Raw genomic sequence first — 23,552 nt, forward strand, 5'->3', positions numbered from 1 at the left:
TTGGCTGTTGCTTAGCTGTTCTAATAGAAGCTTTAAGGAAAAGCGTCTTATTTGATTATTCGTGGATTTCGGTTGTCTAAAACTTGTTGCTTTTACCTTGATCATTGGATCATAGGACTTTTGAATTTGAAGGGACCTTAAAGGTCATCTAGTCCAGAGGTGTGTAGACTTGGCTTTGGCCTCAAGCTGAGGAGGCTAAACTGGGTGTAAATGTTGTGGGAAGTGTTTGGCAAAATAAATCAAAATGCAGCATGACATAGATAAGGTTAATTAATATTTTTCTAAATTATTGTGCTGCCCACAGAGATCGTTTGCTATTAGAGTTGGACACTGATCTTAGTCCAGCTCTTTTGTTTTCATGGATGAGCAAATGGAGACCCAGCAGTAGTGGTCTTCTGCAATTTTAACATAGGGATAGAGAGAGGTGTTGAAGGCCTAGGAAGAGCAGTTTGCTCTGTGTTTAATATAGAGTTAAATACCACTGACTTAGAGAATTCTGCTGAGGAAATTCCGTCTACCAATGTAGGTCAACACCTCCTCAATGTATAGTAATAGAGATAAGTTGCCTAGTGTACTCTTAAGATTAAATGACTTGCAGCTAGTATGTGTCAAAGCAGGACTTTCAGGTGGTCTTGGCTCTGATTCTCACTCTCCATTCACTGGGCTTTGTCTTAATATAAAGAATGTTAATAGAGCACATGGCTTATCTTGCATCTTTATTGCATTCAGGGCTTACTTGGACACGTGTCCACATTAGTTCATGTTCAGTAACTAGAGTGTTCTTCCAAACCAGCATCTTGGTTTGATATGTAGCTGCTAGCTTCATGAAATCTCACCCCCTTGTGTTTGTACTTAATATTTTTGGCCTTTCCTGAATTCCTTGCCAGAGTTGGTTATGATTTTCCCTAGTCAGACGTTATATGACATATGAAATCACATACTGTGTTGTTTGATATTTGTGTGTGTGCGTTGTATGCCCTACTAGACTCCCTACTGGACCATAAGGTCCATGAGGGCACTAGCCATTTTATCTAAACTTTAGCTTTCCCCTAGGCACTAGCACAGTGCCATGCTCGTGGTAGTTACTTAATGAATGTTTTCTAAGTTAAATTAGATAGTCACACACTATCCTCTCTCCTTGTAAGCTACCACAGAGTTGCATCTGATTATTGCTTGTCTTTTTCAGATCTAGAGGTGCTACGATCATTCCAGAACCAGATAGCTGCAATTCAGCGTGATGCCGTCTGGTGGCTCCACACCGTTGTCCCTTCTATCAGCAAACTGGCTCCCAAAGACTATGTACATTGGTATGACTTCTGTTGTGGTCTTCTGTTAAAACTGCCTTTGGAAAACAAAAACAACCACTTTGCCCAGGCCTTCTTTCTGTGGATTGTGTCATTTTATGTCATGTGGTGGGATTCAGACTAGAGCAGCAGGAGCATGTGGTGGGTGACCATTCACAGAAACCTCTTCTTTGATTGCTTGGCTTTAGGAGCTACTAGTGATAATAAGGTTAAGTGATCCTCTTATCTTAAGTGACAACTCTTTGTATCACTGGGAGGCTCCTGTAGCATTTCAGGAGGGAATGATCTCTGTCTCGTTTGGAGTTAAGTTTTTAATGACACAACACATGAAATGAAGCTTAGATATCAGTTACTTGTCAGTAGTCCTCCTTGTGTGGGTGGCACTGTTAGGGATCAACTATGAGAAGCTCCAGTGCATCTTTCTGGTCTCGAGGAGATTCTTGTTGAAAGCTTCTTGGTAAGCTGAGAAGTCTCCTGACATCCCTAGGATAGAGTTCGTCATTCCATTCGGGGATCTGTAATTTCATTGGAGTAAAGCCTCCTGGTGATGAAACTGGCCCTGGAGCAGCTGGTGGCTCAGTGGGTAGAGCACCAGACCTGGAGTCAGAAAGAGCTGAGTTTAAATCTTGCCTTAGACACCAACAGTGGGACCCTGGATAACACATGGAACCTCTTTGAGCCTCAGTTTCCTCATCTGTAAATTGGAGATAGTAATTGCACCTACTTCTCAGGGTTGTTGTGAAGATCAAATGAGATGATAGTTGTCCATCTTGAAGTGCTATATAAATGTTAACTCCTTAGTACCAGCAATGTAGGCCAGCGACTACTCTGCAGTTTATAGTCTTGGAAAACTGCTTGAGACACAGGTGACTTGCCCAGAGCCACGTAGCCCAGATGTGTCACAAGTGGGTCCCTAACTCCTTCGCCGGCTACCTGTCAGTGCCTTGTTGGTAGAGCTCTCAAATTTTGGAAATGGCCCTCAACGATAGCTTCTTATGTGTCGAATTTCTTTATTTCCTCCTCTGTGCAGCCTCCACAAAGTGCTCTTTACAGAACAGCCAGAGACCTACTACAAATGGGATAACTGGCCCCCAGAAAGTGACCGCAAGTATGCCTGTTTCATTCTCTCTAGCTTGGGGCACGCTGTGGGGCAGCCGTGGAATGTGGATTTAACATGAACAGTTGTTATAACTCTTTGATTCTAAGTAGAATTCCTGGTTCACTTATATTAGCTCTTAAAAGATTTTTTTTTCAATTACTAAGAATTTATTTTTTTCTCCTGCTACATCCTCCATCCTCAACCCTTGGAAAAAAGAAAAAAAATCCCGTAATCCTCATGACAAATATACTTAGTCAAACAAATTCCCATAGTGGCCGTGTTCAAAACCGTATGCCTTATGAAGGTGGCATCCTAGCGTTTGGGGGGAATTCCCCAAATGGGGATTATTGGTGTCCTTCCAGCCTTGAGTAGTGGTTACCACTGGTTTGAAAATTTAACTGGCACAGCAGTGATGTCTCTCTTCTCCATTTCCAGCTTCTTTCTCCGCCTCTGTTCAGAGGTTCCCATCTTGGAGGACACATTGATGCGTATCCTGGTGATCGGGCTGTCCAGAGAGCTCCCTCTGGGCCCTGCTGATGCCATGGAGCTTGCTGACCACTTGGTGAAGCGAGCTGCAGCAGTGCAGGCAGATGGTAAGGTTCTCTTGGGGCCATGCTGCTTGGCTTGTCAACAAAACTGACTCCCCACTTTGATACTTGTCTTTTTCACCCTGAAGTTTTAGTCGTCGTTCTAGACTTTGGTCTCCCCCACAATAATCTGTGACTTTTTATTTGCCTCATTTGAGAAGGGTCAGGCAAATGACCAAGCACCTTATCTAGCCCTCCCTGTTTGCAAGGAAACTTTTACCCTGGGGTGTTATTTAGTTACCAACCCCCAGCAAACCCGTATGTCAGACTGTAGGCAAGCAGGCACAGTATTTCAGAGGTATTTAATGTCTGTTACATACATTTGAATAGGGTACTCTTATCTCCTTAGATGTGGAAGTCCTAAGGGTAGAGAGGATCCAGCTGATTGATGCTGTCTTAAACCTGTGCACCTACCATCATCCAGAGAACATCCAGCTGCCTCCTGGGTAAGGTCAGAGGTCAGCCTCCAAGCTGACTCTTTTCTAGGTAGAATATGCCTCTCTGTATCTGATGTATATCTGGCAAGAGGGACTAGCTTTGTCAGAGGTACTTGCTTCTTGAAGAAAGATTAGGTGGTCAGTATATCCTTTGCAGAAGTAGCAGAACTTTTGTGTTGCTTTGTATGTACAAGTGTCTCCTTTGGAAACGTACCCAGGATAAAGGATGCAATGTGACTCCTTGAAACTGAGGAGCTATTTCATTTTTGTCTTTGTATCCTCAGCACCTAGCAACAGCATGTAGTAGGTGCTTTATAAGTGCTGCTTTTTGTTCAACTAATGGGTTGGAGTCTAGAGACTTTAATTTTATTCTGTGATGTGTGACCTTAGGCAACTCACTTAACCTCTGTGCTTCAGTCTTTCAATTCGATTCAATGAGGATAATCCTTTTAGACTCTTCTTCAAAGGAAAGATATTAGTGGAGATAGTCTGACTTTATTCAGTCATTCAAACGGACAGTTTATGTTTGTGTGTTCCACAATAAATTAAAGAATAATTTTTACCAAATCTGGTATTCTACAGAAATTTAGCAAAGTATGACTAAAATTCTGTTTATGGATTCCAGTGGGCTTATGGATCTTCTGAAATTTGTAGTGAATTTTGATGAAATTGGGTAAAAAGGTAAAAAACATAAAAATTAGATTGAGTGAAGCCAGCAATTCATAGCACTGGTCTTTGTGAACCCATTTTACAAGTAATGAATTTGAAGTTTGAAAATACAGTATTCTTTGTAGCAATTCCTGAATGTTCTGTTGTTTTCAGTCATGTCTGACTCTTCATGTCTGACCCCTTTGGAGTTTTCTTAGCAAAGATACTTGGAGTAGTTTGCCATTTCTTTTTCCAGCTCATTTTACAAATGAGGAAACTGAAGCAAACAGGGTAAGGTGACTTACCCAGGGTCACACAACTAACAAGTGTCTGAAGCTAGATTTGAATTTAGGAAGTTGAGTCTTCCTGACTCCAGGCCCGGTGCTCTATTCACCGTGCCACCTAGCTGCCCATCCCTGAATGTTGTCATTCTAAAATCACTTACTGGTTCAGCGTCCAGCAGCAGGCCCTGGGACATTGGTAGTTTTCTATTCAAGGTCATAGGTTGCCTCTTTCTGCTATGGTCTGTCTGGCCTGTGCTTACTTTTGCACTTATTTTCAGAGTAGCTGTGCTCTGATTGCCATTCTCCACTGTTATTTCAGATACAAGCCTCCAAATCTTGCTATTTCAACCCTCTACTGGAAGGCATGGCCTCTCTTGCTGGTGGTAGCTGCATTTAATCCTGAAAATATTGGTAAGTATACTTACTACTTTTTATGGTACAAAAATCACTCCCTGGAATATGGGAACTTTAGTGCCAGCCTTATGGAATATGGATTACAGTCTAACTTCTGGGGGATTATCCATGAGGGATGAGGAGCAGGTGAAAAATCAAAGTAATGTCCTTCCTGACCTTCCTGCTGTTTGAGCATTGACGGGTGCCTGTTAGCTGATTTTGTGGGTGAACTCTGTTAACAAACAGCCTTGTCTAATGCTTCACCTGCCTGTTCTTTGATGCTTTGTGTTTACCCTTTAGGTTTGGCAGCTTGGGAAGAATACCCTACTCTGAAGATGCTCATGGAAATGGTGATGACAAAGTAAGCTTTTTCCCTCTCTATAGTTTATACTAAATCAGGATTAACCTTTTTTTTTGTATCACAGATCCCTTGGCAGTCTGTTGAAGCCCATGGACCCCTTCTCAGAATAATGTTTTAAAGTGCATAAAATACATAGGATTACAAAGGAAACTGATCATATTGAAATATAGTTATTAAATATATATATTTTTTAAAGTTCATAGGCTCCAGGTTAAGAAAATCCCATGGTGTAGATCTTGAATTTTTAAATTCATAAGTCCTGTTTGCACTCCATTCTCCCCTCTCCCTTTTAATGTGGTATTTATTGTGGGGAAAGACACACAGGAGTGTACTGAAGTGTTCTGGAATGACATTTACTGGACCAGACCAAGGAAACAAAAATCTCCCCCAAAGTAGTGGTGATAAGTAGTGGTAAGCTATTTGAAGTTGAGCTCTGTGGTAGAAAAATCTTAGGGGCAGCTAGGTGGCGCAGTGAGTAGAGCTCTGGCCCTGGAGTCAGGAGGATCTGAGTTCAAATCCGCCCTCAGACACTTGACACACTTATTAGCTGTGTGACCTTGGGCAAGTCACTTAACCCCAACTGCCCTGCCTTCCCCCCTCAAAAAAAATTTTTTTTAAAAAGCTTTAGCTTTTGTCATTGTTTTTGATAGCTCCACTGGGGCTTCCATGATGACATCTCAAGCTGTGGCCAAGCAAGTGGTATCATTATGAGTTTTGACCCTTTTTGACCTTCAGTGCTGTCTAATGGGACTTAGCATTTGACACAGAGCATGATAACAAGTTCCTTTTTATTTGGTCCCTAGTAATTACTCTTATCCTCCTTGCACCCTGACGGATGAGGAGACCCGGACTGAGATGATTAATCGAGAGCTCCAGATTTCCCAACGGGAGAAGCAGGAAATCCTGGCATTCGAGGGACATCTAGCAGCTGCATCCACCAAGCAAACAATCACTGAGAGCAGCAGCCTCCTCTTGTCTCAGCTTACCAGCTTGGATCCCCAGTAAGGCATTCTGCTTGGACGTTTTCCTCAGTCTTTACAGCAAATCCTTTGCCTCCTACCTTTTCCCACTTCTAGTGTCCTCACTGCCCTCTCTCTTACCATTTAAGTGCTTGTCTGAAATTTTATAGGGTAAATCCAACAACTATTTGTTAAAAACTTATGTAGCAGAAAGGAGAAAACAGGAAAGGGATCTTTACTTGGAAAGGATTTTTTGTTCTGTAGGTCTGAATACATGAATAACCTGTGCATTTCTACCACCTCTCTCTAAATACCCTTGCCTTTACTCTGGGTGGATTGTCACTTTTTTTCCTTTTGTAAAAACAGCTTTATTGATAGATTACCTAGATTTCCCTGTATATCTTTCCACCTCCTAGAGAGCCATTCTTTATAACAAAGAATTTGGGGGGTGGAGGAGGGGCAGGGGAAGAAAAATACAAAAGAAGAAGAGAAGAACATTCAGCAAATGGGTGGCTTGTCTTATCCCATATTATGAGATACGACGTAGTGGTTCATTTGTAATTGTACCAAGGTTTGTTAATTCACTTTTTCTCTTGTAGGGGCTCCCCACGAAGACCTCCTCCTCACATCTTGGAGCAAGTGAAAGGCCTTAATCAGTCCCTCCGTCTTGGTCACCTCCTATGTAGGAGCCGAAACCCAGACTTTCTCCTTGACATCATTCAAAGACAGGTGAGTAAACAGAGGTTTGAGAGTGTTAGAGTAGAAGGCTGCAAGGATATTCAAGAATCACTTTAACTTCATAGAGCTAGAAGGTGATGGAGGATTTGGACCAGGCCAGCACAATCTGTGAAAAATGTAAAGGAAAACATCCCGAGGGCCTGATTTGGAACAAAGACATTTTTAGGGGAAATGCAGTTTGCTTTCAGTCCAGGGACTTGAATGCTTTAGAATGCTAGCAGTAAATCAGAATCACTTTGGTGTTCTTAAATATAATGATGATATAAATATGATCATATAAACACATAAGTTACATGTCCATATTTGGGGGGGAAGTATACAAATGAACTGTATTTGTATTTATGAGACAGGAGATTTGTGAAGTACGCGGGGAATTGTTTATCATGGAAGATTGGGGAAGATTTGAGCTTGAAAGAATTAAAATACATCATTTGATACTATTTTGCACTGTTCAGCTGTAGTTATTCATCTTCCCATGTACTTGAAAAAAAGTCTTGTTTCTTTTTGATAGATTGTTTTCTGAAATATACTATTTTGTATGGCTTTCACTCTGTAAGCCACTTTATATCCTTTCTAACTGTGTGTGTGTGTGTGTGTGTTCGTGTTCGTTCTGCAGAGAGAGGACAATAAATCCTTTACTCAGTATTCTTCTCTTCTGCCCACAGGCCTCCTCCCAATCCATGCCCTGGCTAGCAGACCTGGTTCAGTCCAGCGAGGGCTCCTTGGATGTGCTGCCGGTACAGTGTCTGTGTGAGTTCCTGCTTCATGATGCTGCCGACGATGCCACCTCAGGGGAGGAAGAGGAGGAGGGAGAGAGCAAAGAGCAGAGGGCCAAGAAACGCCAGGTCAGTGCTCCCTCAGGCAGGAGCTCAGCTCTGAACCGAGCCTCTCCACACCAATCTCATCAGAAGCAACCTCTCCTGTCTCTGCAGAGACAGCAGAAGCAGCGACAGCTGCTTGGCCGCCTGCAGGACTTGCTGCTAGGCCCCAAGGCTGATGAACAGACCACCTGTGAGGTGCTGGACTACTTCCTGCGGCGCCTTAGTTCCTCTCAAGTGGCCTCCAGGGTATTAGCCATGAAGGTAAAACACACATGGGAATTCTAACTGGGAAAGGCATTGTGGTCTTCAGAACATGTCATCCTGACCTTTAAGCAGTGTTAAATCTTTTCTTCAGTGCCATGCTAGGCAGATGCCCACAGTACAGTACCATGGCAGCCATGGTTGATAATTAGTATAATGAAGTCTTGTAAATAGGTACTGGAAAATTAAGAGCCTACCTTTACAGGGGCAATGGCTTTAGTAAAATGAAAAAAGAAAAGGCAAAATCTAAAATGTTTTAATTCACTTGTCTGGCATACTAGATGAGAACTTGAGAATTTCATTTTGAGATTGTCAAAGTAGACCAGATGATCTTTATTTTCTGGGTGTTTGAAGGGAGGTTGGTGGTTCTTGTTAAGGAAATGTGTCCCACTCTAATAGTTTGATAGAAGATAGTTTTTTTTTTGCCTTAAAAAAATTCCTATAGTTTTACAGCAGAACTCCATGACACAGATTTCTCTTTCTCCAGAATCCCATTTGGGAATCTTGTCATGCTACTCACATTGTTATAAATAACATCGTTTCTGGCTAAAGACATCAGATCTTTATGGAATCTCAGTCACGATTGTCTTTTGTATACATTTGTAGGGATTGTCCTTGGTGTTGTCAGAAGGTGGGCTTCGTGATGGAGAGGAGAAAGACCATCCTATGGAAGAAGACTCGGGTGACTCAGAAATGCTTCAGGGATACCAGTGGCTACTGAGAGATCTACCACGATTACCGCTGTTTGATAGTGTCAGAAATACAACAGCTCTGGCCCTGCAGCAGGTGAGAGTATGAAGAGACATGTCAAGGGAAGAAAGATGCCAGCTACCTTTGAAGGCTGTATTGAACTAGGGTGGGAGGTGCTGCTCAGGGAGAACAGCAGGAGCTGTCGTTCAGGGATCAAGTTTCTTCTTTTGCTGATGGTTTCATGGAAATCCTCTCTCATTCTAGGCTATCCACATGGAAACAGACCCTCAGACTATTAGTGCTTACCTCGTGTACCTCTCTCAGCATGCCCCAGTGGAGGAGCAGGGACAGCACAATGATCTTGCTTTGGTGAGAAGGGATTGGGAACATTGTTGGTGTTTTCTTTAAGGATATACATTGCAGTTCCTAGCATAGTAAATATTGGCTGTTTGATTCTTTATAGCCACTTAGTATATTCTGTTTGGAGCATGGCTCTAAGCCAGCTTATGCTTGAGTAATGTTTTGAATATGCTAGGATTGTAAGTGGGGGCTGGGAGTTGATGAAGTTTTCTTGTCACCAATGGTATTAACTATTATTCCAGAATAGGAATGAGTGTCGCAGAGTTTGCTATTGTTACATCATACTTGGAAATACAGTGTTCAGAAGAGATTATTTAGTTCTTGTACACACTTGGCCTGCAGTTAGGGAAACTGCCACAAAGGTGAGCAGTGGTGCCTTCATTTTGTCCTCAGTGGTGTGAGTAGCAAGGCATGCATGGTCATGTAGGTTTCACCATGCTGCCACTATCCCCAGTACTTCAAGGATCTGTGATTTTATTGTGGATATGCCATCTTCTTGTGGCTGGCCACTCTGGTCATGGGCCTTTCTAGTTCCAAGCCAGGTTGGTGCTTGGACATTAGGCATGAAGTTCATAACCCACTCTCTACTCAAAACCTGTCAGGCTTGTGTTGTAGGGACCTGCCAGAGCTTGCTTCTGGCTGGCCCTGGTTTCCACCGTCACCTTGCATTCCCCAGTGAGGCAGCAGAGGAGGGAGTGAGTGTAGGTCAGGGAACTTGTACAAAAACAGATCCTTCACAGCATGTGGTGGGGTGAACGTGTAAGCTTTGTGTGGAGGATTCTAGACATGAGACCCCGTCCCAAAAGACGGTCTTGTATCAGTGCCATAGATCTACAGTTAGAAGGGACCTCAGAAAGCCATTATGTTAAATAATTTGGAATAGTAATTGGAAACCTGTGGGTGGACCTGACTACTCCTTTAGGCCTTAAAATTTGAGGTTCTTCTGTTCTTCTCTCATCAACTCTGTCATAACTGGTTGTGTAAGTCACTTAACTCCCTCTGGGCCTGGTGCAGCATTTAACTTCCATAGTTCTGGCAATCATGTGTATAGTTTTAAAACTTTATCTCATTTTTCTTGCCTTCCCTTTCCATGATTATTTTTGTAGTTGCCATGAGTTAGTGTGCAGAGGAAGTTTAAATGTTTTATCTACTAAACTAGAGATTCTTATGGATCCCTTGGGCAATCTGGTAAAAACTCTGCAGGTTTCAGAATAATGTTTTTAAATGTGTAAAATAAAATATACAGTATTACAAAGAAAAGCAATTATAGTTAAGTACAATTATTAAGGCATTTTTTTAAAAACCAAGTTCATGGATGCCAGGTTAAGAACCTCTGCATTAAACTCCTTTTACACCTCTGTGTGACCTCTCTGCTCTCATTGATCTGTTAGACTCCTGTTGGCTAATCAGAGGTTCATTTCAGTATGTTTAAACACCCATAAAGGGATGCAGGAGAGAAGGCGCAGCCTTCTATGGTAATAGAGACCTGGCTGGGAGGGGGAGTTGTGCTGGCAGAGCAGCAAGCGCAGACAGGATGAGCAGCATGCATGGGGAAGATCAGATGGTTGCTCTCAAGGAGAATTTATAAAGTTGTCTCTCTCCCCCAGGATGTGGCCCGGCTAATTGTTGAGCGCTCCACCATCATGTCCCACCTCTTTTCAAAACTTTCCTACAGTGCAGAGTCTGATGCAGTGCTTGTGGCTCTGCTCTCTATTTTCTCACGCTATGTGAGGCGGATGCGCAAGAGCAAAGAGGGGGAGGAGGTTTATAGCTGGGTAAGTAATTGCCTCCTTGTAGGCTTGATCCTTCATCTTAACACTGCACTCATAACTTGGAGGTGGTCTAGCTTCTTCTCCTTTGGTCACTTGTCCCTACCTTTGCACCCCTTTAGTCAGAGTCCCAGGACCAGGTCTTTCTGCGATGGACCAGTGGAGAAACAGCCACTATGCATATACTTGTAGTCCATGCCATGGTAATCCTCCTGACACTGGGGCCTCCACAAGGTGAGTTGGGAGCTCTTGAGCTGTACTTCCTGCTTGGAACTGTGAAAAGAGGTAGAATAGGATTCCTGAATCCTTAACATCTTTTTTGAACAGTTAAAGGCGATCTGAACCCCACCTAGAAAACTAAAGAATTCATGAGTAACTTTAATGATGCCCACTTACTAGTTTTCTTTCTTTTGAAGTTTGACTGGTTTCATTCAATATTGTCTTCCATCATTTTTACCTATACATTTAACTCTCCTGGAGACCCCCTCCTGAGCACTGATTTTTTTTTTCTTAATTGACCAATGAGGTGAATCTGCTACCCCCTCTCTGATCTTGTTTTTTTTACTGTGTGGGTAAACTAGTAGATAGAAAATGGAATCATGTGTTTAGAATCTAAAAGAAACCACACAACAGGTAGAGAAGGAGAGCAGTTCTGTTTCCCCAGTAGAGAAGTGTAAGTATTGGACTGTGTATAATTGAATAGATCACGATGCTTATTTTGCTGTGGCCTCTTTTGAAGCTGGAGATGGTGAGTTCCATGCTCTACTGGACATCTGGTTCCCAGAGAAGAAGCCCTTGCCAACCGCTTTCCTTGTGGATACATCTGAGGAAGCCCTGCTACTTCCTGACTGGTTGAAGCTTCGAATGATCCGTTCAGAGGTACCTCGGCTAGTGGATGCTGGTAAGCTAGGCTCCATGCCAGTCTTTGTCTCAGGAGTGCCTTATTGGAAAGAGAGTGGGTGATGGAGAGTTTCTGGGTGTTAAACCTTGAACTTATTTGTGCTCCTGGACCCCTCCCAGATGTTACATCTAAGAGGAAAAGGGGCCGAAAGGCCAAGGAAACCCTGACATCTTGTCTTCCAGAGAATATACAGGTGTAGTTTATGAATATCAGTTCAACACTTGATGGACCACTCCTAGGGCTTCTTTCCCACCATGGGAATAGTAAATAAAGTTAACTTTAGGTTTTGTTCTGTTGGACCACTGTTCCCAGGTTTTCTAAGAACTATGAAAATTAGCATGTGCCTAAAAGAAATCAAAATGCAGGCACAAAATAAATATAAACTTTCTTTTTCCTCTTGGTTAGATTGATTTCTTTGGGATCTAATGCTTTTAGAGGAATTCTGAGTACATATGTTACAGGCGTACTTTATGGTTTCTTAGATTAGTGATTTAAAGTATTTTAGAATCAGAGTTGAAAAAGAGATTTCTAAGAGTCATCTGGACCAGGGCTTCTTAAACTTTTTCCACTTGAGACCCTTTTCTTGTTTAGGCAGCATTAGTTGGCATTGTGTGGCCTGAAGACATGCACATTTTGCATGCTTTGTTTTCTGAACCAAGGCTGTAGTGAAGTTGCTGGGATACAACATGGGCAAGCACCGCCAGAAACACCTCAGATTCATTACATGTTTGATTTTTAATTAATTTTTTTGATCATTGTACATTCAGAAACTTTTTACTGTTGCTAAATTTTTTGCGACCCCATGTGGGGTTGCTGCCCACAGCTTAAGATGTCACCCAGCTTCCGCTTGCCTGAGAAAGCCCGTTCTATATTTGGACAACTGATTATTAGGAAAGTATTCCTTATATTAAACCAGCTTCTTCATCTTTGTAATTTATAGCTGGGTCTTTGTTCTGCCCTCTGGGGCTAAAGAAAGTAGTCCTATCCTTTTTTAACGTGATGTGTTTGGACATAGCTTGTTTCCCCCTAAATCTTTTCTTCAGGTTTAACATCCCCAGTTCTTTTACCCAAAACGGTGTTGAATCCCCTCACCATCCTTGTCACCTTCCTTTGGACTTCTTGCAGTTTTGGAAGGCAGTGAACGTGGTGAGCAGCTGTAGAAATTTTTAGAAGCAAGTATGGGTAATGACCCAACGAAGGGCTTACAGACAGATAATAGTTTTGGTGGATTTACTAATTATTTTTTGGTCCTTTAGGAGCTACAATTGAAATTCTCATAAATTCTATACACAAAAACAAAACAACCTAAGCAGGGTCCTACCCCAGAGGGAAATTTTTCAAAAACAAACCAGCCTTATTTAAAATGTTACTCTCAGGGCTCTAGAGCCAAGAGCAAGCATATGGCCTAGAGGAGCAATACACATGGTACAAATCATAATGATGGGGAGGGGGAGGAGGAAATAAGCATTTATATGCATCTGCTGTGTGCCAGACACTGTGCTAAGTGCTTTGCAGATACCGCATTTGAGAGTGTGGGAACCAGGTGAAAGGAGATGGAAAATAAACATCAGTTAACCTTGTAGGCAAACAGGAGTCACAGGAAGGAAGGCATTGTGTAACCCACGGGATTATAAAGGGGGCCGTTTGGCTTGGCTTTGATGAGGGGAACTAAGGGGTGGGTTTATGACCCACCCCTGGCATGGAAATGATGCTGGGTTCTTTGGAGTGATGCCAGTAGAGCAGAAACTTTGAGAGAGATTCCATCACCCTGGAAATTGTTCAGGTATGGTCCTCAGCAGATGAGTGTGTTCTGAGGAACCAGCCTAGATAAGTTTGGAGAGGCTCATCCCCTAAAGATTGGTCATCAGATGAAGAATTATTTAGGCCATAGAACTCATGAAATGATCTACTAAGACACGAAAGGATTGCTATATGTGTTGGTAGAGGGAACACCCTCATGAAATCACGAATCTTTTAGGCCTTGCCTCTGGAGCTGCCTCTCTCTCCTCTTCTACCTGCCTGCTTGAGTTACTGCCCAGTGGCCCTTGGTCACCAGAGGCAGGAGAGGCCTGGGCTGTACAGATCCTCTCCGTCCCTTACACCCCTCCCCAGTCTCTCTCTAGTTCTGCTCCCAAGTCCTCACTCTCATCTTCTGTTTGCTGAATAAACCTTTGGTTTCCAGCATTGCAGGACCTGGAGCCTCAGCAGCTGCTTCTCTTTGTTCAGTCTTTCGGAATTCCTGTCTCAAGCATGAGTAAACTGCTGCAGTACTTGGACCAGGCTGTGTCCCATGATCCCCAGACCCTGGAGCAAAACATCATGGACAAGAGTAAGAGGCGCTCCCCCCGTCACGTAGCCCAGCCAGGATCATACCGCTTGCTGAATGATGAACAGTACACTGGGCACAGTAGGGGAGCAGAAGAGATTGGGGGGCCAGGGTTGCCCTTAAAGAGTTTATGGTCTAGCTGGGGAGGTAAAATTTACATGAAGAAATTAGTGAATAATTAAGTGCTAGTCTGTGTGGCACTGGTTATAGGTACAATAGGAGTTCAAAAAAAAAAAAGGGAGCAGGGCAAGCTGGGGTCATCAGGCAAGGTTTGCAGAAGGAGAGTCTGGTCTCTGGAGCCAGAGTTGCTATTATGATAGCAGATTGCCAGCTTCATTGGCCCAGCTGTCAGGTAGGCCAGACAGGTTAATGAGTAATCCATATTTGGGGCATAAGCTGTCATGTCAGTCCCACTAGCTGAGGCTTAGCCAGAGGAAGATCTTGTAGCTCAGATCCTGAAGTTTTCAGGAGCTTTTGGTGAACACTGCTGGAAACCAGCTTTAGAGTGACTTATCCTCCAGCCTTGGTTTCTGTGGGAAAGTCTGTACTTCATGTTTGTATGTTTATGTTGTTGACATGTTGCTTTGCAGATTATATGGCTCATCTGGTGGAAGTTCAGCATGAAAGAGGAGCCACAGGAGGCCAGACTTTCCACTCTCTGCTCACTGCCTCTCTGCCCTCTCGGCGAGGTATGGCCCAGCATGCCCCAAGCGTTTCTCTATATATACACAAGAAAAAATCCAATGTTCTAAGCCTGATATGAACATCCTGAATGTGGCTTTTTATAGCAGTTCCCTTTGTTACCTTGTATTCTTGAGCTAGTGTCCCTGTTCCTATTTAACATCCACCCCGTGAGTACTTGTATCCTGATCCAGGCCAGGACAAATACATGAAATACTAAGGAGTTTTACTCAAGGCTCTGGAGTGGAGCCTGGATATGATCCTCCATTTGTGGCTGTCTTTTGTCTAATTCATGTTTATGCAGGATTTTATGGTTACAAAGGATTTTCACATTTGTTGTTTCACTTGATCCTTTTAAAATTTTTGTGAGGTAGGTAGTGTTAATATTTATCCCCATTTTATAGGTGAGGCTTAAAAAAGATGAGTTAAAAGTAATTTGCCCAAGATCTCACAGCTATGACTCTAAAGCTCAATGTTCTTTTCATTATGCTTTTGGTTTCAGAAGATTTCCTCCATCCTTAGAAGCTGGTTATCATTTCAACACCTTTGTTTTTATCTTCCTCCAGATAGTACAGATGCACCTAAACCAAAAAGCAGTCCAGAACATTCACAGAGCCAGGGAAGAATTCGAGCCATCACTCAGATCCGGGTTCTGGGACCAGAGGATGACTTGGCCAGCATGTTCCTTCAGGTATTAAGACTAGATCAAAGAAAGGAGCAAAAGTCCCTGCTCTTCAGGAGAGAGACAGGGCTTAGACATATTTTTCTTTTGACTCATTCCAGTCATTTATTTTCCTGTATTACTGAATAAGTCTGACTCCTAATTTCCTTAAACTTGAGAAGGTGTGTTCTTAACGTGGAGTCAGATTCAAAGCCTGCCAAGTAATTGTTATAGCCCAACATGTTCAAAGCAGAGCTCATTATTTTCCCCCAAACCTTTTCCCACTCCTGTGTTCCTGCTATAGAGGGTGACACCTCCTCCCAGTCCCTCAGGCTCACAACCTAGGAGTCATGCTGGATTCTTCACTATCTCTCACCACCCATATCCAAACTGTTGTTAAGGCCTAGTGATTTCACCTTTGCAACATCTCATCTCTGACACTGCCACCACTCAAGTACAGGCCCTTATCACTTCATGCCTTGAGTACTGTAATAACCTGCTGGTGGGTCTGCCTGCCTCAAGTCCTTCCCTGTTCCAATCCATCCTCCATTTCACTAAAGTGATTTTCCTATTGTTCAGGTCTGGTCATGTCAACCCCCTCCCATTCAGTAAACTCCAGTGGCTCCCTATTTATTACCTCCAGGAGCAGATACAAAGTGCTCTGTTTGGCATTCACAGCTCTTCATAACCTAGCCCCCTCCTACCTTTCTGGTCTTCTTACACATTACTCTCCAGCATGTGTTCTTCCATCCGGTGATACTGACCTCTAGGCTATTCCATAAACAAGACATTCCATCTCTCACCTTCGCACATTCTCTCTGGCTGTCACTCTCCCTCCTCATCTCCACTGCCTGGCTTCCTTTAAGTCCCAGATAAAATCCCACCTTCTATAGGATTAACCTTTCCCCAACCCATCTTCATTCCTGGCACTGTTTTCTGTTTATCCTGTATATAGCTTGTTTGTGTATATTTGCATATTGTCTCCCCCATTAGATGGTAAGCTCCTTGAGGGCAGGGACTATCTTTTGCCTCTTTTTGTATCCCCAGCCCTTAGTCCAGTGCCTAGCACATAATATAGGTGCTTAGTAAATGTGTATTGACTGACTGATACCTTGGAAGACTGGGTTAATTTTGGAAATAAGCTGACTACACTTCTGTACCCATAACTGTAGAAGCTTAGTTGATTCTCTTCCTCACCTCCATTGGACAGGGCCTACTTGCTCATTTCCTTGTAGCCTGATCTGTGTTGTCACCAGGCTTGTGGTGCTGAATGATTATCATTAGGTTGTTTCTGGGATCAAGCAGAGGGACATAAACTTTTACTCTTCCCTAAACTGGAGGATTTATTGGATTTCAGCATTACTTGAATTGGAGTCTTTTTAGCTATGAATCTTTTTATAGGAGTCAGGGACAGCTGTTGAGCATTCTGACATTGGTTCAGTCACAGAGCAGCAGGGCATGTTCATCCTTTCTGGAATGTATTTGCTTGAAGGGCTTGTATATACCTTAACTTGAGGTTACAATCATAAACTTTCAGAGTGGGAAGGGCACTCTGAGACTTGTAGTCCAGCCTATAACTGAGCAGGGACTTGTTCTCCAGCATCCCTGAGAAGTGGCAGTGTGGCCTTTCTGGGAAAACCTCAGACAACTTCCTGAGGCAGCCCTTTTAGAAAGACTTTGTTATTAGCATGTTTTTCTTTATATCAAACCTCTGTTTGCTTCTTTGCTCCCTCTGCTCGTTGCTTCTACTTCTGGCCTCTGCAGCTAAGCAAGATAAGTTTTTATTCCACGAGGAGAATGTACTTTTATTGAAGGCAGAGACTGCTGTTTTCTGTATCCCATTAGTCTAGGGCAGTACCTGTGGGTAGTAGGCATTTAATGAATGTTGAATCAAATTTCATATGACAGCTCTTCAAATATTCTAAGGCAGCTGTCATTCCCTTCTTAAATCTTCTCCTCTTGAAGCTGAGTATCCTCGGTTTCTTCAGCCAGTCCTCATATGATATGATCTTAAGGCCCTTTACCGCACTAGTAGCCTTCCTCTGGACATCTCACTTATCATCGTCCTTCCTAAAATTTGGCAGCCAGAACTAAACACTATTCCAGGTATGGTCTAACTAAGGTAGTCTAGAGAGGGCTTGTCACCTACCAAGACCCTGACATTGGGCTTCTCAGTGTAGCATAAGATTGCACTAGCTTTTGGGGCGGCAGCCTGTACTGAGCTTATAAATCACTGAAATTTCCAGATCTTTTCAGATGCCCATCTGTTTTTTCAGGATCAGGCCATACTTTGTTATGCATTCTCCATTACCTTGCTCTTCCATCTTCCATTCATTTCTTTTTGTATTCCTGGTTTGGTGATGAGATCCCTATGTGTTAACATCAGTCTCTTTGAACAGAACCTGCCTTTCTACTGTATTAGAAGGGCTTCGCTGTGTTTTCAGAATTTCATTTTTTGAGAGGTTTCCATTTCTCGTCGATTGATATCCTCTGCAGAATTTCAGTCCATATGATCCTGCACATCCTTTTTCTAAACTTTTGAAGTTGCTTCTCCCCAAATTGTCAGATTGTGCTAGAATTCCTTCTTCATTATCACATATTCTAAAATGAAATGTGGCCCGTTCTCCAAGGTTCCTCTAATTTCACCCTGTCAGCTACTTCCTCTTCTTTGTGAGAATCAGAAGCAGAATAAAAGTTTCCCTTATTGATTACCATTGAAGGATCCTTAATACAACTCAGGAAATTATTAACTGCTTTGTTTTGGGGAGGAGGGGAGAGAGAGAGAGTGTGTGCAAGCGAGCTAAGTTTGTGGTCTATTTCCTTAGTTCGTTATCTATTTTTTCTTTATGTCTGTGTAGTCATGATCTACTCAAGTGACAGCATTGCTTCTGTTTTTGCCTCTTTGATAGTTGCTCAGTGTTCTCCATCACGCTTCCCTGTTTTGGCTCCTGGATTCCTTTACATTAATTGATCACGATATAACACTCTTCTGCCCCCCCTTAACCCTTTTACTTATCCTGTTCTTTTTGAATAAGATATATCCTTGTAGAGCCATAGTCCAGCTATGAGTCTCATTTCACCAAGTCTTAGTGAAGCCTGTGAGGTCAGTTTTCATCTTTGTTTTAATAACTCTGATTCACCTTGCTTTATTACTTATTTTGTGCATTTATGTGCAGATGTACCTTTTTGGAGATAGAGCAGTTCATGGAGTTTGATAAGCTTAGGCTCATGAATGAATGGGCTGGGTTGAATGGGCTGTTCCAAATGCTTAATGTGAATGAGGGAGTTCAGTTCTGAGGCTCGAACATCTCCCAGGCTCCCTTATGTGCTGAGAGAAGGAAGTGTTTCCTACCTTCATTCTGTTATTCTTGCTCTAAAACTTTTCCTTCCCTGTTTTCTGTCCTAGCTCTTTACACTGAGTCCTGATCCTCGATGGCAGAATTCAAACCCCCGGCCTATTTCCCTGGCCCTCCAGCAGGCCTTGGGGCAGGAATTGGCAAAGGTCCATCAGGGAAACCCTCAAGTGACAGGTATAGCAGTGCGCCTCTTGCAGGCTGTGTCAGCCCTGTTGAATTCCCCACACAGCGGGTCGTTGGTGATATCAATGCATCGGAACCACTTCATCTCCTGCCCCTTGATGCGGCAGCTGTACCAATACCAGGTAAGCATTTCTGATTTTAGCAGTTTTTTAAGCTCCTGTAACACACAAGACAATGCTTGGTCCTGGGGATGAAAAGATGAGAAACATCATAATGCCTGTTTTTTTTGGAACTGGTATCCCCTAGCTAGGCTGATGTGGCATACACAGATAACTATGTTAAAGTTAGGAAATGATTAAGTGCATTTTGTTCAGTTGTGTCTGACTCTTCATGACCCTACTTGTGCTTTTCTTGGCAAAGCTATTGGAATGGTTTTGCCGTTTCCTTCTTCAGCTCATTTTATAAATGAGGAAACTGAGGCAAACAGGGTTAAGTGACTTGCCTAGAGTCACACAGCTTGGAAATGTCGGAAACCAGATTTGGACTCAGGAAGATGAGTTTTCCTGACTCCAGGCCAGGTGCTCTAGTCACTACAGCACCTAGCTACCCGGAGTAGGTGCATCGGAAAGGATAAGTAGAGTGACTTAAGAGATTCAGGAAAAGAAGAATCACATTTGCTTAGTTTTAGTGAAGGCTTTGTGGAAGGAGGCAGGGCTTTCAGGCAAAGGAAGAGTCAGGTGAAGATGGAGTACAGTATGGGGAGGCATGTGTAAAGACATGGAAGGGGAAAAGGAGAGGATTGAAATAAGGGAACAGTGAATAGTAGTGTGCTTGAAGCATAGGGTGCTTTATAGGAGTCCCCTGAAATAAAGTTGCAGAGGAAAGGAGGGGAAGTTGATCCATTTATTTAAATAATGGGGGATCGGCCTAGAAAGTCTTTCAAGGTTCATTCCAGCTTTGTCATACTGTGGTTTTATGAAGCAACAGATGTTGACATTTTTAGGGTAAGTGACTCGAATAGTTTTTAGGAAAATCATTAGAGTAAGATCGTGAGTGTATGAAAAGGTGTGAGTCCACAAGTTTTTGGAGCAAAGTGACATTTAACCAATATAGAAAAATGATTATTAAATGGAAATTCTGGTTCATTATCATCTCTGACCCCACCTTCTCCCTCACTTATCTCATCTTTGATGACTTCCTCAGTCACCAAATTCAGTTGATTCTGCATCTGAAACATCTCTTGCCTCTTGTCTCTTACCTCTATCCCTACCCTAGTTTCAGGCCTTCATTACATCTCACTTGAATCATTTCAATAACCTGACCTGTCTCTTTACTTCTAGTTTCTTCACTTGCTAATCCATTCTGCCCACTAGTGCCGATTTAATCTTCCTAATGCACAGGCCGTGTCAGATCTCTGTCCAAGTCTTCAGTGATTCTCCATTACCTGTTGAACAAAGTGTATGTTGTGTGCTAGTCTGTTATTCAGAGTCATCAATCATCTGGCTCCAGACTACTTTTCTCACCTTACCCCAGATTCTTAATCTTTTACACAGTCTACACTCCTTAAAAATTGTTACTGACCATTCATAGACATGTCCTGCCTGATGTCTTCATGCCTTTGATCACACTGTCCCCCCACCCAAACTTTCTCCCTTCAGATGTAAACCCACTGATACTCTTGCCATTTTTCAATGCCATCCCCATGAAGCTTTCACCAACTCCACCCCCTGCTGAGTTACTCTTTGCTCATGGGATTGTAGCTGTAGAGCCTTAAGGAACTTGGGAGGTCATCTTGTCCAGTCTTCTTTCTTGTAGATGAGAAAGCTGAGACCCAGAGAGTTTCAGAGTCATAGAGGTGACTTTGTGACTGAATTGGATTCAAACTCAGGCCCTGTACTCCAAATACTAAGTGCTTATCAATATTTGAATTTGTATTGTAAACATTTGTGCGTGTATTTTATCTTCCCTGCTAGGCAATAGGCTTCTTGAGGGCAAATAGCATTTTTGTTGAGCTCCTTCACTAACCATTACAGGGTCACTGTCCTGAGGCACCCAAATGTTAGTAGGTCCTAACAGTGCTCAAAAAATATTTGCATAGTCATTGTAGGAGGTTGGTGGTCCATTGCTGTCTTGGTCACAGTTCCACTGTTCATACCTAGCCACACCCTATACCTCTGGACATCAATTTTTTAATCTCTGAGGTTAGCAAATCTTGCCCCTACTTGTTCTCAGGGGCTACTATGATGATTTTTGAGAGAGAGTTTCTATAGGACTTGTGGTGGTGCTTTAATGCTCATTAAAAAAAAAAAAAGGATGTTATTACAGTTATCCCTTCTACATCACAAGGAGTTAGGGGTATGGCAACCCTGCAATCTTGAACGTCCACTTAAAATTTTTTGGCCTTCGCTTTGTACCACAGAAGATGTCTCAATTATTATGTCATTAAAAGATAAAATATGTTGATATACAATACTATACATATATTTTATGCATTTCTGAGTTTCTAAACTTTTTCTTTGTTATCTACTGGCTTACCAGGGGCGTCTGTGGCTTCCAAAAAACACCCCACAATTTCCCATTTAATTTCGTATGCTGACCTGCAACATATTGAAACTGCGATGGGGAAAGTCGCTATGTGGCAGGGATAACTGGATAGGTAATGGGCGGCCACACCATTTCATACACTAATCAGAAGGCATTGTCTCTGTGGTTGGCATGTCTGTTCTCTTGACCATTGCACCAATGTTGCTCTCTTATTAATTGTGTGTTGTTAGTCATGCTCATAACTCTTGGTCCTTTACTCGCAGCGTTGCGTTCCACAGGACACGGCCTTCTCTTCACTGTTCTTCAAAGTCCTCATGCAGATGCTACAGTGGCTGGAAAACCCTGCAGTGGAAGATGGCCCTCTCCAGGCCCAGCTCAAATTGTTTGCAGCCCAGTACTCTTCACGACACAGAATCAGTGATGGTATGAAGAGTCAGGAGGGACAAAGTATGGGGCCAAAAATAGGAAAAACTCCCTGATGAGATTTTTTCATGGTTTTTTCTGGCTTATATGGAGAAAATGATTTTCTTATTAGCTGAAGGGAATTTGTCAGAGCTGTGTCTGTAGGCATTTGAAATGGCAACTAAGGATGTGGCTGAATGATTTCATAATTTAAGAGTTTAGAGTGACAAAGTTTCCTGTAGGGCTGGTCTCCCTGGCCAGGGGATAAAGAGCCTATGTGGTGTAGAGAGGACATTTCTTGAGAGCAGACAATGCCATGGCAACTCCCCCTTGGGGAATTCCCCTGGATGGAACAGATTGTCTAGTATGTTAGCCACAGCCATGAGGAATGTGGGGCTGAGGAGGGTGGAGACTCCTGCCTATGGCTAGGGTGATGATGCTGGGATGTTTTTCTGCAGTACGAGGTGGATTCTTGCACCTGGCTGAAACATTGGCTTTCCGCCGGGATTCCGAGGCGGTCGGCTCCACAGTGCGTGCCATCATCGCCACCCTGAAGTCAGGGGAAAAATGCAGTGTGGAACCTGAACTTATTGGCAAAGGTACAGTCTTATGATAGAGGAAGTCTTTTCTAGAGACTTCCAGGGAGTACCAGGGGCCTCAGGCTCCCTGCAGAAGGAACCCTTGTGGTATTGGGAACAGGAGCATATATTCCTGACTGGTCTTGAAATGAAAGGAAAACAAATAAGCTACATCCTTCATTGTGCCTTTTAGGGGCATGTGCTGTCGCAGTAATAAGTGGATGACATTTATGTAGCAATTTGAAAGGCAACCTGATGTATTGGGTTGACTGAAGGGTCAAGAAGACCTGGGTTCAAGTCCTTCATCTGACACTACTAGTTTTGTATGTGTCAAGTCACTTAACCTCTCAGTATCCCAAGCAACTTTCTAAGGCTATAATTTGCAGATGTATTGGTAGAGGCATTCCCTGTACTAATGAAATCAAATATACATAGATCTAAATATACATAGATATAGATGCGCACACACACACACACACACATACATATATATATATATGTATGTGTGTATATGCATGTATACATACATGCACATACACATATATGCATATATATTGCTTGAGTTATAATGTATATACATGACCAAATTTGATTCTCTGATCCTGTGCCATGTAGGCGTTATTGTTTCTATTTTACACATCAAGAAACTGATTCAGAGAGGTTCAACTTGTTTTTAATTCAACAGTTAAACACCTGCTTAAATAAGTTATTAATAGCAGTTTTTATAAGGTGACACAGATGAGCTGTTAATCATGAGAAAACTACAGATATGATTATAAAATGTTAATATGTGATAATATTTGAAAGATTTTGGAAAACAGATAACCATAAAATTGGAATGGGACAAATGTTCCAATTTTCAAAAAAATACAGAGACTGTAAGCCAGTGAGCTTCAATTCCTGGGAAGTTTCTAGAACAGATCATTAAAGAGATGAGCGAACAAATAGATAAGAAGTAGTGATTACAAAGTCAATAAGAATAGGTCATGCCAGAATAATCATATTTCCTCTTTTTACAGGGTTACTAAGCTAGTAGACCTGGAATGTTATAGCTACTGTTTATTTACATTATAGGAACAATTAGATAAAATTCTTCCTACTGTTCATGTGGAAAAGTTGGAGATACACAGTCTAGCACATAGTACAGTCCAGTGGATTCAGAATGGGCCAAATGGCCAGATTCAGAGAGGTCAGGAATAGTTCTATGTCACCTTGGCAAGAGTTCTCCAGTCTAGTGCCTTGGGAATCATTCATTGGCCTGAGACTGTT

At 42.5% G+C, this 23,552-nt stretch overlaps 1 protein-coding gene across 1 annotated transcript in view; it reads left to right on the forward strand.

Annotated features, from left to right (window-relative positions):
- INTS1 (integrator complex subunit 1) overlaps positions 1-23,552 on the forward strand; it is a 47,683-nt gene that overhangs the window by 10,563 nt on the left and 13,568 nt on the right. The window contains 21 exon segments of the mRNA XM_036741320.1: positions 1,187-1,307; positions 2,335-2,412; positions 2,839-2,996; positions 3,340-3,436; positions 4,679-4,770; positions 5,053-5,113; positions 5,917-6,114; positions 6,672-6,801; positions 7,476-7,655; positions 7,743-7,892; positions 8,499-8,678; positions 8,847-8,951; positions 10,550-10,717; positions 10,834-10,945; positions 11,451-11,612; positions 13,795-13,941; positions 14,529-14,627; positions 15,186-15,310; positions 18,687-18,941; positions 21,567-21,726; positions 22,164-22,304. Of these exon segments, the coding sequence (XP_036597215.1) occupies positions 1,187-1,307; positions 2,335-2,412; positions 2,839-2,996; positions 3,340-3,436; positions 4,679-4,770; positions 5,053-5,113; positions 5,917-6,114; positions 6,672-6,801; positions 7,476-7,655; positions 7,743-7,892; positions 8,499-8,678; positions 8,847-8,951; positions 10,550-10,717; positions 10,834-10,945; positions 11,451-11,612; positions 13,795-13,941; positions 14,529-14,627; positions 15,186-15,310; positions 18,687-18,941; positions 21,567-21,726; positions 22,164-22,304 (2,919 nt within the window).

The sequence above is a fragment of the Trichosurus vulpecula genome, chromosome 1, assembly GCF_011100635.1.
Source record: "Trichosurus vulpecula isolate mTriVul1 chromosome 1, mTriVul1.pri, whole genome shotgun sequence".
NCBI lineage: Eukaryota > Metazoa > Chordata > Mammalia > Diprotodontia > Phalangeridae > Trichosurus > Trichosurus vulpecula.